The sequence below is a fragment of the Gobio gobio genome (assembly GCF_949357685.1).
Source record: "Gobio gobio genome assembly, chromosome: 10".
Lineage (NCBI taxonomy): Eukaryota > Metazoa > Chordata > Actinopteri > Cypriniformes > Gobionidae > Gobio > Gobio gobio.
Window position 1 is genome coordinate 52,024,526 of NC_137116.1, and position 18,989 is coordinate 52,043,514.

Below are 18,989 nucleotides of genomic sequence, written 5' to 3' on the forward strand. Positions count from 1 at the left end.
TATTAAATGCCCATGAGAAGAATGCAATACTAATGCAATACTAGACATTGCAGTTAAGGCATGACCATTGGACAGTGAAATGCTCGTTGGGTCAGCAGGGTCAGACAAAAACATGTGGCGGAGAAAAGACACCTGTTAACTGCAAAAGAATTAAGAATTAAGGTGAAGAATTAAGGGTGAAACCATCAGGAACCCTTTAGTCTCCAGCGCCACCATTTTCCAAAGCTGCAACCTACCTGGAGTCTCCAGAAGTGCAAGGTGTCAGGATCTCAGAGACTTCAGTTAGGTAAAGAATCCTAAAAAATGACCCCCACTAGATAAGAATCACAAGCTGAAGTGTTGTAAAATACATGAAGAAGGTTTTTTTATAGGCGTTATGGACAGATAGGTTGAGAGTGACTCTTGAAGGACCAGCACCACATCCTCTATACCACTGTTTGAAGAATTCATCTTCCAGAATCTGGCAGTACGTTTTGGGAGTTCATTTTAGTCCATCCTGAAGTCCGTTTTGCAGAGATGGACTAAAAATGAACTCCCAAAACGTACTGCCAGATTCTGGAAGATGAATTCTTCAAACAGTGGTGCTAGAGGATGTGGTGCTGGTCCTTCAAGAGTCACTCTCAACCTATCTGTCCATAAAGCCTATAAAAAAACCTTCTTTATGTATTTTACAACACTTCAGCTTATGATTCTTATCTAGTGGGGGTAATTTTTTAGGATTCTTTACCTAACTGAAGTCTCTGAGATCCTGACACCTTGCACTTCTGGAGACTCCAGGTAGGTTGCAGCTTTGGAAAATGGTGGCGCTGGAGACTAAAGGGTTCCTGATGGTTTCACCCTTAATTCTTCACCTTAATTCTTAATTCTTTTGCAGTTAACAGGTGTCTTTTCTCCGCCACATGTTTTTGTCAGATCCTGCTGACCCAACGAGCATTTCACTGTCCAATGGTCATGCCTTAACTGCAATGTGTAGTATTGCATTAGTATTGCATCCTTCTCATGGGCATTTAATAATTTTTGACTTTTCAGTCTGAGTTAAATCTCTTTTTTGGCTCAATTTATCTGTAAAAGAAAACATGCCTAATAATTCTGCACACCTGAATATAAGGTGATTTTCATTTCCAGCCTTCATGAACAATTATATATCACTTATACATTATTAAATACTAAATCAATAGTAGTTATTAGGATTACTGTGGTTTGGAATTGGTCAAATGTGCCTGGAAAAAAAATATGATCAGAAAATCAACGTGCCTAATAATTCTGCACTCCCTGTATTGGATCTGTGCATTCGTTCTTAAAGTGACAACAGCCTATAAATACTTGTTTAAGTCATTAATGTTAATCAAACAACAGAACAAGCCTTTAACAAAGATGAATCTATATTAAAGATTCATTTAACACTAAAGTGTTATTTTACTTCTAGATTTGTCTGTGATTGTTGTGTTGAAATGAAATCTATCTGCCATTGCATCTCCCATTTTTACATCACATCTTGTTTTACTTCCTCAAGAACTTGAGCACTGAGCTTTTAAAAAAGCAGTTTAGCAGGAAACGTGCTCGCTGTGTGCTTCCTCTATTCAAATGCTCAGTCATCTTTCAACAGTTTAACACAGACGCTCTGTGTGGCTGCTCTCACACACGGTGTATGTATTTCATATTTTGTTTGTCTTTTTTTTTATATTGGAAACACAAGACTTCGACCTCTCTGTACATCAATGCGGTTCCGCCAAAGGCTTCACTGAAATCAGGATCATTAGGCAGCTTCAGCGTATCCCCTAAAACACGGTAAGACCACAAATGACCCTCATTTACAAATTTCGAACCCCTTTTGACTGTTTGCGGATGTCTGTGATTAAAATCAGTGGCGGCAACACAGTCAGAGGCTGATTTGAGATTGACAACAGCACAAATCTGCTAACTACGGTGCTGAGCGTCACACAGGTGAACTCAGCCAAGGCGCAAGCTGTTATTGTTGGTTCTGTCTCACACACCACAGGGAGCAATTTGAACTTTTCTTGTCTAACATGTAACTACATCAGAGTCAATCTCATGAGTCATCGATAGCTGGATATATATTTCTTTGCACAGTGGCATTCAGGGGGACATTTCTGCTTTACATACAGATGAATATGACTTTTGTAATGAATATTGATCCAAAGATGTGAATATTTAGCATGAATGCGTGCTCAGATTATGCAGAGCATTTCATCATTTTTAAGTCACTGTGTTCTGTTATTGCATAAATAACATATTTCTTATGATATATTGAATGCAAATGTGACAGTTGGTCATTATACGTTGCGGGGTCCCACAATGCACCAATGTATTCAAGACACCCAGAGCAAAATGTGAGTTAGCTCTTAGTCTTACATCACTGTATAATCTAATGCAATCTACACTGTCACAAATACCCGTTGATTTATTAACTAGCAATGTAATTGACATGCTAGCGACCTCACCATAATGAGGATTATATTATGACTAGAATCTTGCTTTTTTTGTGGTTGCTTGTCTGAGCAAAAATATCTGCTGTGTTGCTAGCGATGTTCAACTGCAAGCCTTTAACAGCAAGTCTCTTGCGTTTCTCTTTAAAAAACTATTTCTCACCCATTTTATCGTCCAATAAGTAAGAAAGATCACAGAATGCCCCTAATAGAAATTATTCATTATTATTATGACTTTAACAATGCTGTATAGCTGTGTTTAGCGATGTGTTTGTTGTCAAACTCCAAAAAATTTATATTTTTAATTATTAAAAAATGCCATTATTTTATTTGAAAAAGTTAATATTTTTAGTATTTTATTGACAAAATATTTTAGTTTGTCTTGGATATTTTTTTGATTATATCAGGTAACATTTTAAGCTGTCAAATGCTCATGTTACATCGTGCCCCTCACATGTAACAATGAACCCCACCTATGGGGCATGTTGTCACATTTCACTTCCATTCTTTCGGGGTAAATCAAGAAAAAAGTATACACTGTATTAATGAATATTCCCCTACCTTTTGAGGCCAGGACAGTGAGGTTAACTTGCACAGCCCTTACTAGCTGGCCTTCATTACCTTGAGATTTGAGAAGTTTAAATGTGTACTTGTCTGTCTGTGATTTCAGAAATCCTCCTCTCAAGCCCAGGCTTTCTCATCCTCTTCCTCAGACCAGGATGAACGACACTTATGCGGTCGTCAACAAGTCAAAATTGCAGCCCCCCAGCTCTGCCCCCCATTCCATCACTGTTCATTACTATGACAATGCAAATTCAGAGAAAAGCAATAACAATGCTCTATACACTGCAGTCAAACCTAAAAACAGACCTCAATCATTCCTGCCTCCTCCCACCTCACCAGTTTATGACAAATCAACAACAGCCAATCAGAGAGGAGGACTGGCACCTAAAGGAGTGGACCATGCGGGTTATGAGCTATTGCCAGGTAAGGGACAATTTGAATGACTCGTATTTTTATTAAAGGTCCCATGGCATGAAAATGTCTTTTTATGAGGTTTTTTAACATTAATATGAGTTCTCCTAGCCTGTATATGTATAGTGGCTATACATTTTGATAGGTGTAAACCGAGTTCTGGGTGTCCTGCTCTGCCTTTGAGAAAATGAGAGCTCAGATCTGGAATCTTCCCTGTATGTCGTCATACGGGGAAAGGTTACCTCCCCTTTCTCTGCTTTGCCCGCCCAGAGAATTTGGAGAAAATGTATTGTTTATTTTACTCGCAATGTCAGCACAGGCTTTTACCATATGGATTCAACAGCACCGCCACAAACAGTGAGTAACAGTGTTCATTAATGCCTGATCTGTGATCAGTGATTTCTGATGTGTAGCTAATCATTCGAGTTCACGCAGACTTTCTTTCTAAATCGTTTATGCATCAGTGAATCAAGCCAGTGACTAAACGATCACTTTCACATCGTTTCTCTTAGTAGCATGAAACAAATCTGTTATTTAAAGTGTGATCACACATCGCGAGTGTCTCTGCACACTTGCCTAAACTGCCGTTATAACGAATGACGCTGTTATACTTCCCAACAAAGCGCTTACTGTATTCATATCTCTGTCGTGTTTGCTGAAAGCATTTTGTGAGAGAAAACGCGTTGCAATGACGAGATCAATGCGTTCACACGATCAACAGACTGTCTGTGTACTCAATGCTCATCACTGCAGCCTTTCATGTGATGGGAAAAGATCTTAAAATAAAGCTTGACAGCTGTAATGGTAAAACAAAATTGTAAACGTATCAGAGAGGGGTTCCACATATTACAAAGTTCGTAGAATAAGAAGGAAGACGACAGGGTCGGCGTGACTGGGACTCGTGTTTATTCAGGATTCTCAGATACAAAATAAAATTGCGCTCTCAACAACTCAACACAATATAACTTTTCTCAGCAATCTTCCTCCATCTCTCCGTCTCTCTCTGGTCCACATGCTGTCCGTCTCTCTCTATGGCAGTGTGTGCAGGCCTCGCTAAACCACGCCCCCCTCCGCCACAAGATCTAATACTCATTTCAAATGCAAAGATGTCAGCCAATCACAACAGTGGGCGTTTACACTGAAGTCTCACAGCAGACACGGCCCTTCAAACAGAGCATTCAAGCCAGAGGGCTAATATCAGAATAGAAAAATGCCTTTTATTTCTAAATTATGAAATTTTATGATGTAAAATTCATACTAACAATATAAGTACACTTCAGGAAACATAAAATAATTTAAAAAATCCATGACATGGGACCTTTAAAATGTATCTTTTATTCCACAATAAATGGTGGCTTTGTTTGATTTTCACCTGACAAATGAAGTACACATTTCAGCCATTAAGTAACTACTAAGCATTGATCCTGAACCAGTATTATTTTAGTATTATTTATATTATGCTCTTACAGTATTTATTACATTTTGTAGTTTTCATAGTTTTTTTTATATTTCTTTAGCGTTAATTTATTTGTATTTCTGTTAAAGTTTTTAGTCATTTTAATACTGCAAATTAAACTTATATTATTCCAGTTAGTTACCAAGGCATTTTCATTTTTGTTTAATTTTATGTTTTTAAATCAATTTTTTTTTCACCTTTTATGTAAATTAATGAAAAAGTTAAAAAAATAATTAAATAGTATAATACAATAGTTAACTAGAACAACACAAACATTGGTCAGTGCACAACTTGTGTATAGTTGCCAGGGCGTTGCTATGCAGTTGCTAAAGTACTATGGGTGGTTTCCAGGGCTTTGATATGCAGTTGCTAGGGTGTTTCAGGGGGATTTGCATTGCAATTATATGCACTTGCTAGGGTGTACAGGGAACATCCTGAAAACCACCCAAAACACCCTAACAACAGCATATAAACGACCTGGAAACCACCCACAGCACGGTAGCAACTGCATAGCAAAGCCCTGGCAACTATCCACCACACTCAAGTTTTTGCACAGACCATCAACATCTTATATTCTGCGAATCTTGCTGAATGGAAGATGAATTAAAATGGACATAAAATGCAAACTCAGCTGCACACTAAAAGGAAGATAATTTTAGACAGAGGGAACTTGTTTGTTTTAGCAGAGTAAAGTTAGGAAACTTCTGCTTGCATGCTTGCAGCTTTCACTGTCCTCTCATGACTCTGTTCTGCTTGAGTTCTTCTCTTTCATGTGATCACCAGGGTATTCAGAGCCCTCTCCTTTGGTGTTTATCTGTTCAAATTCAGTTATTTGAAGCTCATATTTCCATATCTCTCAGGGAATTCAAATGCCTGTTTGTTTCATCTGTTATTTGAACTTTTAAAGTATCGACAGAGTCCTAACAGGTGAAGTGTGTAATTTCTGTGCCACCAAATAGAAATAGTCAGAAACGTATACAGTGCATACTGAACAGTATTCAATAAGTAGCTAGTTTTACTTTTTGAACATAGCCAGTGTTTTCATAAACTATCCCCGGTCTGCCATTGGTCAAATAAGCAAATTCACGGCATTTGCTGAGCCAAAACGTACACATCAGATGTTTGTATAGCACCAGTGTTTACACACCAGTTAAATATCAACCTACCAATGGCTTACTGTGCTCTTATTAATATGTAGATATGTACAATGCCTAAAAATACATATTTTGCCTTTTAAAACAGTGAATAATTGTAAATAGTAAAATAATTTGCAATATTTTTTGTGTTTTTGTAGTTGTAATGGTGGTGGTTCAGTTATATAATAGATTAAAAAAAGAAATATATATATATAAAAATATATATAAAAAAAAAATAAATATATATATATATATATATATATAAAAAAAAAAAATAAATATATATATATATATATATATATATATATATATATATATATATATATATATATATATATATATATATATATATATATATATATATATATATATATATATATATATATATATATATATATATATATATATATATATATATATAATATATAATATATATATATATATATATATATAATATTTAAAAAAAAGTATTTATCATTTCTGAATAAATCTTCTTTTTTTCCTCAGGGGAGTTGAGGTCCATGAATAGAGATGCACAGGTAAATCAACTGTTTGGTATTAGGATTATGCAGTCATTTTTGTTTGGCAGATGGTTTGTTCGGTCTTCATGTTAGCATATTAGATGCCAAATGAAAGTCATAAGTACAGATTAATCATGTATATGTCGTTATTGGCATGCATTTCCTCTCTGCACACTTGTAGATGTGTCAAATTCCCCTCTTGTTTGTGTGTTTCACATCAGATTCACATTCAGCCTCTTCCTGTGATATGAGGCTTCTAGCTGAGATCACACTCACAAGTTAACAAGCTTTAGCACAGAATTACAGGCAGAACATTTAGTAAAAAATAACCTGACAGATTGAATGTTTTCACTGAACATGATTCTAATGTTTATTTGACTGATGATCACAGTCTTTTTAACCCTGATAATCACAGATTAGGATCTGCAAACAATACCATTAAATCTAATTAAATGAAATGTCTTTTCCTCAGCCACAACGTCCTCTTTCGCGAACCCCAAGTGCAAGTAAGTGCGTTGTTACATGTTTTATTTACTATGCAAGTTGGTCTGGAAAACAATGAAGTGACATTTACACATTATCTATTAGTATTGTTTATTATTTATAAAATTAAAGATTTTAAATGATAATAGCCAATTAATACTAATATTACCCACAACCCATTGTGCATTGGATGAGGATTCCATGAACTACAAACACGAATAAAAACTGTTTAAAAAACTACAAACAGTCCGACGGTTAAGTGGGTTTAGATAAAGGGGTTTGAGTGATTAATAGTCAGTATCTAACCTAATAAAAAGATATTTATTCAATGTTATCCACATTATATTTCATCTGCAGCATCATTTTGAACTTTTGTAATGATACATTTGGTCATTATCTTTTAAATGCATCATTATGCAAACATACGAGGAGAGTCTCTGCATGAAAGTCCCTCTACGGACAGATCAACGTGCTACTATTTTCTAGTTTCTCTCTGAAACGGTAGGAATTTAAATTGAATGTGGAGGATTTTAACTGTGACGTGATGATTGACAGGGCAGTTTAAACGGTGACAGGATGCACATGACTAAGCGACAGAGCTGTCCCTTAAAGACACAATTATGATGAAGTAGTATTATGTCTCAATACTTGCCTACTCTTCTGCTAAACACTCAAAAGTATGTACTTTTTCTTCACAAAAAACAGTACACACATTTAAGCAGTGCTTGAAGTGGAAAAAAACCCATAGTTTTCATGTGACGTCAGGCGCTTATAGCAACGCCGACCTGGAGGGTGGGCGTTCCTCACCAGTCATATTTACCAGGTCTGTAGTCAGTATTAATGCAGTAAGACAGTGATATTAAAAGACCACATTCAATATACACCTTATTGATGATGCATGCTTTATACAGGAAAGCAGATGCATTTTTTTCCATCGAAACTCATTATAAACATTGCGTTCATATTCTGGGCTCATCTGCTCGCCTGTATAGAGTAAAGGCTACATCATAAAAAAGGTGTAAACTGATTTGATCTTTTAATATCACTGTTTTAGTCCATTACGGCACTTTAAGGGTGGGTTGCACAAGGATTCTTTAGCCTGTCCTCAGTTCACCCTCCGTCTGCTGCTTGATCAGCTCTATAACGGTTTACTGTAATCTGTGTTTAAAATGAAGTGCTGCAACAACGCGATTTAAAATAAAACCTATATCAACAAATCCTAGAGTTAAACTTTACTTAATTGAAACCTTATTGGTGCAATAAGTGGGTTATTTATTTATGTTTGTTTTTGCAAAATGGTCCAAAAATGCAAATTGGATGATAGCATAACAGCAATAAAGTTGCCTATAGTTAGTTTACAAAGTGCCTTGGGAAGTCAGATTATATTTTCTTAAATATTTAACATTTAAAATATTTTTAAAAATTATATTTTCTTAAACTGAACTGAAATCACTTGGAATATCTGAAAGCCAGGTCATTATTAGCAGAAAATATTTTACACATGGGAAAAACCAATTGTTTAATCAAGAATTCAAGAAAGTCTATATAACTTGTACTCTGCCTTAAAATTAACAAAATTTTCAAGTAAATATCCAAATAAATTTAATTACTAAACTAAATTATATACATCAACTAAATTACTGATCTGCACACATTTTCACTGTATGATAGGCTAATTGAACTGAGCTGGATGACCGTTTTCTCCGGATCAAATTCTGTTGCATTATTTTCCTCTTTAACACTGGAAGCTGCTTTGAAACAATCGGCATTGTAAAAAGCGCTATTTAAATAAAGTTGACTTGACTTGACAATTCTTGTAATTGTTTAACTATAGCATTTATGAAAAATAGCAACACAGTTAAAAACCCTAGCTACAACATGCCACAGTTGTAATATAAATATACATTTAGTGAAAAATCTATTCCTCGACAGATTATCTATTATAAATTCTACAATTGCTCAACATTTACCACAATAAATACAATAGAACGTGATAAATTCTAGTAAATGTGGTCATCGTTCATGAGTTTAAAAAGCTTTACATCAGTCATTTTAGTGGCTGTTTTAGATCAAGTTCGACCTTCTCCGTAGCGTTTTACTACATTCTCAATAGAATTCAAATGGGTTGCACATTTTATTCACCGGCGTCTCATAGGAATGCCTCGTGCGAAACTTTTGGAGCGTGCTGGTGAACACCGCTACGGTGATCCGTGCAGCACTCATGCAAAATTAAACATTCAAATTCACAGCTTACAGCTTTCGTACAGCTTATAAAATCTCCAAACGCTCATGTATACAATTAATTAATAGTCTGCTTCTATGTTTCTGTGTGGGTGGTCAGAGTAGTGCCAACATGTGAGAAGTGCAGGTACACAAGAAAAAGAGAAGGTACACTAATGATCAGTGTTGGGGTGACGCATTACAAGTAACTTGAGTTACGTAATCAGATTACTTTTTCAAGTTACTACTAAAGTAATGCATTACAACAAAATATCTGAGTTACTTTTTCACATTTATTTGACTGACAGCTCTCCTGTGCCCATGTTGAGAAGAATCGAGAGTAGGTGCAGAGGCGGTGTGTGTAAACATGAGAGGTTATTGTAGTTCTAGACTAAATGTGAGCGTTTACTCATCTCGCTTGCACAAAAACAGATTCAGTGTTCCTCACAATGAATAAAATCAGTCAAATGCAAAATCAGAATACCATGCAAACCTCCAATAATTAAATGTTAAATAAAACAAATATCTGTATGCATTTAATTTACTTTATTGACCAATGTCTTGCTGCTGACCGTCAATGATTCAGTTAAATCAGGAGCAAAAATGACTAGATTTTTTAGTTTTTATTGGTGAAGTAAGTTTTAAACTTTTTTTTCTCCTGCGTCCTATTCTTCCGTTATACACAATGGCAGCACAGCTGAAAGGTTTGTTTGTGAATTTGCATTTTTACCTTATTATTTCAATTTTTGTGTGAAAGGGTCTTTAAAAAAAAAAAAAAAATCAGAAAAATACACCTTTTTTGTTATAAAAAATAAGCCCAGCCGAGGTGAGAAAAGTAGCGCAAAAGTAACGTAACACAGTAACACAATTAGTTATTTTTTAAGGGAGTAACACAATATTGGGCCCCACTTTATATTAGGTGGCCTTAACTACTATGTACTTACATCAAAAAATAAGTACAATGTTCTTACTGTGTTCAAATTATATTGGAAAACACCTTTGCTGATATTGAGGTGGGATACGGGTAGGGTTAGGGACAGGTGTGGTGGGATGGGTAAGTTTAAGGGTAGGGTTTGGTGTAAGGGAAGTGTCAACTGTGTAATTACAAATGCAGCTACAGAAATTAATTACAGATGTAATTACACGCAGGTATTTTTTTTAATGTAAGTACAATGTAAAAACATGAATGTACACAATAAGTGCATTGTATCAAATGATTAATTAAAATGTTAGTACATAGTAGTTTAGGTCACCTAATATAAAGTGGGTCCCAATATTGTAATGCATTACTTTTCAAAGTAACTTTCCCCAACACTGCTAATGATTAAAACAGAAGTTCCTGTACTGCGTACCGACCCACTTCGAGCACTGCTTCTAGAAAAGCTTCTACACACCGCGTGGCCATTTTAAGATGTACTAGAAGGCAAAATGTGAGGTATTTTTAATATGAGGTGTCATGTTAATGTTTTAAATAAGAGACAAGCTGCATAATTTTGGTGAAAGCCTAACCTACAGCTAATTGTTCTCAAAAACATTGTTAATAGAAATCTCACCCAGGCTTCTAAGATTGAGAGCATCTGCCCTATTGGTATAGGCTAATTTTAATCTACAATGTTGGTAGGTCGAATGACCTCATGTTGTTTGTCAACCACCCATTTATGAATGCATTCAAATACAGACCATAAAGAGTAACGCATGTTGTTAGTGATGTAGGAGTTGTTTCAGTTCCCCGGAGGCTCCTTATCGACCAAATGAGTGTGAAACGCTATCTAGCAGTAAACAGGAAGAAGTGTTAGATCAGTGCCAGCTTCAACCTCATGCTCTGAGTTTTGTTTTCAAGTTATTAAACATGGTTAAACATGTTTTTCTCAGCGGAAAGCCAGTCTTCTACAGATGATGATTATGAATATGTGTCCAGCGTTGTCAAGGACACCAGCAGCCCATTTGCCCCGGGCAGCCTGGGTGAGTAACACCATATGCACACTAAATCCTAATTCTGAGCACAACATGAGTACTGATCAGATAAAGGTTTGGATGGGTTTTTGGACCAATCTGCTAGTTTCTAGTTTCTCTAAAAGCTGAACGGCTGCCAAAATCAATCTTATTGCACTCGTGTAGATTGCTAACTTGTCGTTTAGGAAATAAAAATAGATAAATTGCTGTTTTACAATAGGTTTACTGATAGATTGTGGGCAGAGCACAACTTTCTAGACCACATGCACACTTGCAACCACAAAAAAGTGGCATCACGGGGGAGTTTCCAGGCCTCAAAGCAACAGTGCTCATATCTGGAAAAGACAAATGTCTTGAATTTATTCTCGGATTTATGGTTAGAGGTATAAATAAACGCCTAATCTTTCACTCAACAATATGTTTCCATCCAAAGGTGCAAATTTAAAGGGATAGTTCACTCAAAAATGAAAATTCTGTCATCGTTTACTAACCTTCAAGTTGTTCCAAACCTGTTATTTTGATATAAAGAAGATATTTTGAAGAATGTTGGTAATCAGATAGTTGATGGTAGCCATTGACTTCCTACCAAATATCTTCTTTTGTGTTCAACTCATACAGATTTGAAACAACTTGAGAGTTGGTAAATGATGACAGAATGTATATTTTTGGGTGAACTATCCCTTTAACGTATGTGCAAGATTGGGATATTGCATAAAACATTTGCGAATAAAGCACTGTTTCTATCCCATGGGTTCAAGAGAACAAACTCATCCCTTCCTGGGAAATTGGTGCAAAATATCTGTAATAAAAATAGCAGTTTGCAATCAAACTGTGGCTCTTTTTGTCCCACATCATAAATAACTTGCGCCTCAGAGCGTGCAGACGAAACACAATAAACATTCAGACTTTCGGATGCCTGATGTTTGGGAACGCAATCATGTGAGACTCTTCTGGGAGGTCATTATAGCAAATCATTCTGAGGACAGACTTTGGCTCAGGCATTTCAGAATGATCAAACCAACATTTGAGATGCTGTGCAATGAAATTGGTCCGCTGGTTAGTCCAGTTATCCAATCACATCCTCTGTTGAGGTGGGTTTTTTGTTGCTCATCAAGGGATTTATTCAGTAAATGTGTTTCCATCATGCGCATGTCTTCTTATCGGATAAAAAACATTTTGTGTCCCAATATTTGTAAAATAGTTGGATGGAAACATGGCTAATGTCATTCAAAACCTCTATGACTTTCGTCTGTGGAACAAAAATGATTAGAAAATAGGTGTGAAGATTCTTCAAAACATCTAAATTGTTGTTCCACAGTAGAAAGTCAGTCTTACAGTTTTCGAATGACTTAGAGACAGAGCGCATTTAGGCCACGCCCACACCGGGAGGAGAACAATCCAACGCTCTCCATTGACTTTGTATTTCGTGAAGCGCCTCCTTGTCATTTCTGACTTATAACAAAAAATAGAAGAATGTCTAAAAGCTGATATGTGACAGGGTGTACAGCAAACAAGCTAAAGAAACAGAACTAAGTTTTTATAAGCTGTCGACCCAAAAAAACGAGCGTTTAAGGAGACAAAAGTGGATACAGGCAGAGGTGGACAAAGTACACAACTCCATTACTTGAGTAAAAGTAAAAGTACTATTGGTTAAATATTACTCCATTACAAGTGAAAGTTGTAAAGATAGATTTTTACTTAAGTAAAAGTACAGAAGTACTTGCTTTTAAAAGTACTTAAGTATCAAAAGTAAAAGTAAATGCATTATTTTATTATCGTTGCATTGTTGTATGAATACACGCTGTTCCATCATGGTGGTTTAAGCTAGTCATGCTCCATCTGACATGCTAGCATACCTTGAACTCATTTAAATACTTGTTTAAAAGTTACAAAGCTCTTATCAAAGTCAAAATCATACTAGAAAAGAAAGGTTTCTACATTGTGTTTATTTGACAGGATTATGTAAAAACATATTTCTGAAAGGACTTCAGTTAACATTGTTAGCCCAACTACGTCGTTTTTGCATGCTAACTAACATCATTGTCAAACGCTATGCGTTAGCGCTGTATCCACAAGGCTATGGCAACTTGGCGGGTAAATCTATAAAAATCATTTGACCGACCATACTTCATACCACAGCTAATTTTGATTTAGTTTTAGTCAGTCTTTTGACTACAACATTTTAGGCATCTGAATTGTTTTAGTTTTAGTCTAGTTTTAATTGACTATAATAAGATTTTAGTAGATTCAATAGACTTAAATTCAGTACTTGTTGTCTGGCCTCTGAGAGGCAGCTTTCTGTGTGCACTTTCATTTCGTCGCACTTTTTCAGACTTATCCAGGTCTGCTCTTCTGAATTTTAACTTTTAAGTATGGCCATGGTTGCGCGCATTGCGTCTGGGAACTGCCATCAATTGATTGGTGTTCAAAAAATACTTGGAAATCATTGAACTTCATGTGATCCTACAAGAGTGATTACTGATAGGCTGCCTGCACAAAAAAACTAATCCTGTTTTAAAGAAGAAAACAAATCATCCACTGACTTCCAAAGCGGCTATGACTTTCTACTTTGAGGACCTTGATAGAAATGTAGTGGAGTAAAAAGTACGATATTTGTCTTTCAAATGTTGTGAAGTATATGTCATAAGTTTCCAGAAACAATACTACTCAAGGAAAGTACAGATACTCAAAAAGTGTACTTAAGTACAGTACTCAAATAAATGTACTTAGTTACTGTCCACCTCTGGATACCGGCATTAAAGGACAACTCCGGTGAAAAATGAACCTAGGGGTAAATATAGCTGCAAGCAGCAATACCGGGGCCAAGCGCAAAGAAGAAGACAAGACATGCCAAAATGGCTGGCAGTGTCAGATCAACTGGAGCAATAAGCAATTAATCACGTTTTAAGATGATTTTAGGCAAAATGGCTGATATATTATATAAAGATTCACTGATAATATAAGTTAATGGTTTATCACTTTTGACCAATAGGTGGCACAGTTACAAAATTGATGTGGTGTGGTCAGAATAAGCGAACAATGACACATGCAAAGTTTGATGCCAATATGTCAAAGCATTGCAGAGATAGAGCCTCAAGAGTCACTTTGGCATCATGCCTCAACTTCTTCGCTGCGGTTTACAAAAACGGTTTCATCTATTGATGCAAAATCCCTAACTTTTTGTTGACACAGTCTGAAAATGATACGATTCGATTTTGGTGGAAATTGGACAACCGGTCTAGGATGAGTTTGAAAAAGTAGATTTTGATCAAATAAGAACATTGAGGACAGTATGTTTGACCAAATATGGCAAAATTAGTATCTATATTCTTGGCATGAGCCAATAAATGTATTTTGACCCGTTTCATTAAACTAGGCTAATTTAATCAAAAGTTATTAGCATTTTTGTAAATTTTGTTATAACCTTTGACCACAAGGTGGCACTACCCCAAAACTTTTTGAGTACCTTCAAAGCATGGTGCGGAAGACCCATACCAAGTTGCGTAACGATAGACTAATGCGTTTGTAAAATATAGTATTTTAGCACATAATTCAAAATGGCCGAGAGCCAAAATTGCCGATATGGTAAAATTGAAAATCAGACAACTCTGAATACCGTCCTGAATCTAACGAGACCACTTTTATGATTTTTGGACAAACAGTTCAGAAGTTATAAGCAAAAATAGCAATTTTTCGTATCTCCGGACCAGTAGGTGGCGCTGCGCCGAAACGCTGTATGTTGCCTCAAGTCATGCTTGTGATGACATGTACCAAGTTTGGTTTGAATACGATAAAGCGTTGCAGAGATATTGCCTTAAGAGTGTTTTTGCAACCGCTACGTAAAATTTGTTTGCGCGTTTATCGCAAATGATTTGACGAATCAACTTGATTTGCAAGATTTTTTGTCAGCATGGTCTGAAGATGATCTGGTTCAATTTTCGTGCAAATCGGATGAACCGTCTAGGACGAGTTCGTAAAAGTAGGTTTTTCGGAAAATTCAAAATGGCGGGAAAATTTTTATGACGGAAAATGACGTCATATGGTGCAATGGAATCAGAGGAAAAAATAATTTTGTTTCTAGCCCTAATGGTTCAAAAGTTATTAGCATAAACATGAGTCAAATTTTGGACTGATGGTGGCGCTAGAGGGATTGAGTTTGAGACTCCAAATTTGCTACGGTGACATTTCAGACTGTCCTCTATTAGTGTGCCAAATTTCACAACTTTTTACCATACGGTTCTATGGGCTGCCATAGACTTCGTGGCGGAAGAAGAAGAAGAAGAAGAAGAAGAAGAAGAAGAAGAAGAAGAAGAAGAAGAAGATGAATAATAATAATAAGAACGGGAACGGTTTCAATAGGTGCCTTTGCACCTTCGGTGCTTGGCCCCTAATTAACACATGGTTACCGAGTAGATCGTTTTCTGGGATGCGTTTTCATGAAAATCGAATGTAAAGAGTTTTATCTCTAAAAACAGATTTGCTTATAATGCTAGTATATGGGGCATATAATAAGTCAAATGAAATCGCTAGTTAATACCACTAACAAGGCTCAAAATAGCAGTGTTTTGAAATCGGCCATCACTATATAAGTCGTTTTTTAGCGCACCAAAAATATTCTCGTCGCTTTATAATATTAATATTGAACCACTGTACTCACATGAACTGATTTAAATATGTTTTTAGTATATTAATGGATCTTGAGAGAGGAAATGTCATTGCTGGCGTCACTGAGCCATCGGATTTCAACATTAAATATCTTATGAACGGAGGTCTTGCGGGTGTGACAATATTTTCATTTTTGGGTGAATTAACCCTTTAACTCAGATATCCAAATGTCAGTTTTATATATTATATTTCCTGTTGCTGATTACGTTCCCCTCCAGTGGGTGTAGTTCTCAGTGTAATATAACTCTGTCTCAATTGCCTGTATCCACTTTTGTGTCCTTAAACGCTCGTTTTTTGGGTCAATAGCTTATAAAAACGTTGAAAATAAAAATGTTTTTTTTTTTTAGCTTGTTTGCTGTACACCTTGTCACATATCAGCTTTTATACATTGTTCTGTTTTTTGTTATAAGTAAAAAATGACTAGGAGGCCACTTCACGCAATACAAAGTCAATAGCAACGTTTGTGTTGTTTGATTGTTTCCCCCGGTGGATGTGGTCTTCAGATTATGACGCGTGTCGTCTCTGTGAGGGTGAGGAAAGAATTACAGAATGTTTATTTTTGAATGACGTATCCCTTTAAAAAAACACATAGCAACAGACTCAGAACATCGAAGTAATCGCATAGAAACGGCTTGGCAAACTCCTCCAAAGATGTTGCATTCTTCAGAACATATTTCTTACATATTAACAGAAAATATTACTTCATATTGACCTGTACTCTGTTATCAGGTGTTTCTCAGGGCACCTGGTGATTTTATACTTTTGTCTTTGTTTGTCTTGCGCTTCAGGTTTCAACTGTCGCATAAAGAAACCCAAAGGCCCACGAGATCCACCGGCTGAATGGAGTCATGTGGAAAGATGAAACGGAAACAGGTTTTAGGTTTTATAAAAAGTTGATGCACAGCTATTTTTACACTGGGTAATAGAGCGTTTATTTATTGCCTTCAGAGGTTGCACTTCTTGTTTTGTTTGTATTGCTGTTTTAGTAACTGTAGCAATTTATGAATATGTAGTTTAGTTTATAAATGTATGTGTGTGGAAACTGAGAAAATGTGAGTGTTGATTTAAGAACTCATGTGTGATGTTCAGTAAAAGGAGCCATTTCATTTATTGTTTGTTTGTTTTGTAGTTTTTAATTGTTTTAGTCCACTTGCGTTATTCACATTTTTATGTGCCATAATGGTAAATGTTGGTGGTAATCTGTACATTCATCTGACTTTAGTAAGTTGCTATTTTGTATGCTGCTTAGTTGCAGTAAATGTTCTTATTGGATGGTTTTTATTATGTTTTCATAGCACATTGAACCTTTTTATCTCAAGGCATCAAGGAAAATTTGATATGATATGACATCTTTTAGCAGGGGTGTCAAATCCTCTCTGGAAGCGGGAGAGGAGTCCTACAGAGTTTAGTTCCAGCACACACAGGGTGTTTTTCACCCTTGAAGGGACCTTTGAGACGCCATTTGTAGGGGCGTTTCAAATGAAAGTGAACCACTCAATCCCTTCCACAAGTCCGTTAGCAAAGAAGGGAACATGCGATGGTCTCTTCAAGGAAGTCATTTAATTATTTATGGTCATGTGACCCAGGCTGACAAGTCCTTGACAAGCTGTTGATAATGTAATACTTCTCTCAAAACGTAATATAATCTTGAGCTCATAATGTAATAACAATTTTTACATTATATGACATTACATTATAAAGTCACCAAAAACATGTTTTCATATTTTCATTATTGTAATAGCTTTTAAAACCTAATTAAAAAATATATATATATGGTTTACTATCTTTGTGGGGACTCTCCATAGACATAATGATTTTTATAATATACAAACTGTTTATTTTATCCGCTTACACTAACCCTACCGCTAAACCTACCCATCACACAAAACTTTCTGCATTTTTACATTTTCAACAAAAAAAAAAAACAGGTTAGTACACTGTACAAAAAAATCCGGTCTCCAATTGAACATTTTCTGGTGACCGATCACATCAAAAATGTTCAGTTTTGCCAAATTGAATTTCTGTGAATTTATGCAATTTAATTCACAGAAAATCAATTTGGCCAACTAAAAAATTTAGATTTTTTTTTTTTTTACAGTGTATGTTTTTTTTTTTAAGCCATTTGGTTTATGGGGACACAGGAAGTTCGCGTTGTAATACCCATGTCATTATACACATTTGTGGTCCCATAAATCATATATACCTGTAAACACACACACATTTTCTCACACACGCACACCTCATTGCCATATTGATACTGTAGGTTTTTTTTTTATTTATTTTTTTACAACATTTGTACAGTGTTGGTATTTAACACTGTTTGTCATTTAACAGTAAGTATACCATATTTATACAAGTAAAAGTTGTAGTATCAATAATCTGGTGGATTTTAGGCAGGTTAAGACTGGATTTAGATTTTTTAAATGTACTGTAAAGGAAAACCAGTACTTCATGTTTAATAAAAAACATATAATAATAATAATAAATGCATGAATATTTAAATGTTGCATTTCGCAGGTAGTTTAAGACTGGCCTTAGATTTTTTTTTTATATTCTGTAAGGGAATACTAATATTTTAGTTTTAAAAGCTATTACAATAATGAAAATATAGGACATGTTTTGGTGAGTTTAAGCATGTTGCTACAAGCATGATGAAAATGTGAAGTTTGTATTGACTAAAACTAGATTAATAAAAAAACAAAAAAGTTGACTAAATATGACTAAAAACTACTTTTGACACAGGACTACGACTAAATTAATCAATCAAAAGTTTACTTTAACTGGACAATAACTTTTTTTGAAAATAGTGATATGTTCTATTTACACCATATAAAAGCAGCAATTCTTTGCAATTTGTGTAAATAGTCATTAGATGCTATTTATACTTTATTTTGACAAATACATAATATTTGCACCTCAGTATTGTTGTACATTAACAGGATTCAATAATAACATAGAGTGTAAATTATTATATTTATTATAATTTTTTTAAATGGATGCCACCTTAATGGGACAATAAAAGCCCTCCCTACCCAATAAAGGCTTTTAGTATTATTAAACGTTTCGTTAGGCACGTTGTTTCCATTTTTAGAACATTTACTTGATTTTTATTGAAAGTAAATGTCTTTCCGAT

General features: G+C 35.4%; 1 protein-coding gene across 2 annotated transcripts in view; it reads left to right on the forward strand.

Moving 5' to 3' along the window:
* Window positions 1-18,544, forward strand: part of ptpn18 (protein tyrosine phosphatase non-receptor type 18) — a 44,176-nt gene extending 25,632 nt beyond the window's left edge. Inside the window, exons 12-17 of one of the 2 annotated variants that reach the window (XM_079826267.1) lie at window positions 1,697-1,788; window positions 3,118-3,434; window positions 6,522-6,553; window positions 7,008-7,041; window positions 11,111-11,200; window positions 16,645-18,544. In XM_079826267.1, coding sequence (XP_079682393.1) covers window positions 1,697-1,788; window positions 3,118-3,434; window positions 6,522-6,553; window positions 7,008-7,041; window positions 11,111-11,200; window positions 16,645-16,718 — 639 coding nt within the window. In that variant the 3' untranslated portion in view covers window positions 16,719-18,544. The remainder of the gene's footprint in view (window positions 1-1,696; window positions 1,789-3,117; window positions 3,435-6,521; window positions 6,554-7,007; window positions 7,042-11,110; window positions 11,201-16,644) is intronic. The other variant, XM_079826268.1, reaches the window with a different exon arrangement.
* The last annotated feature ends 445 nt before the right edge of the window (window positions 18,545-18,989 follow it).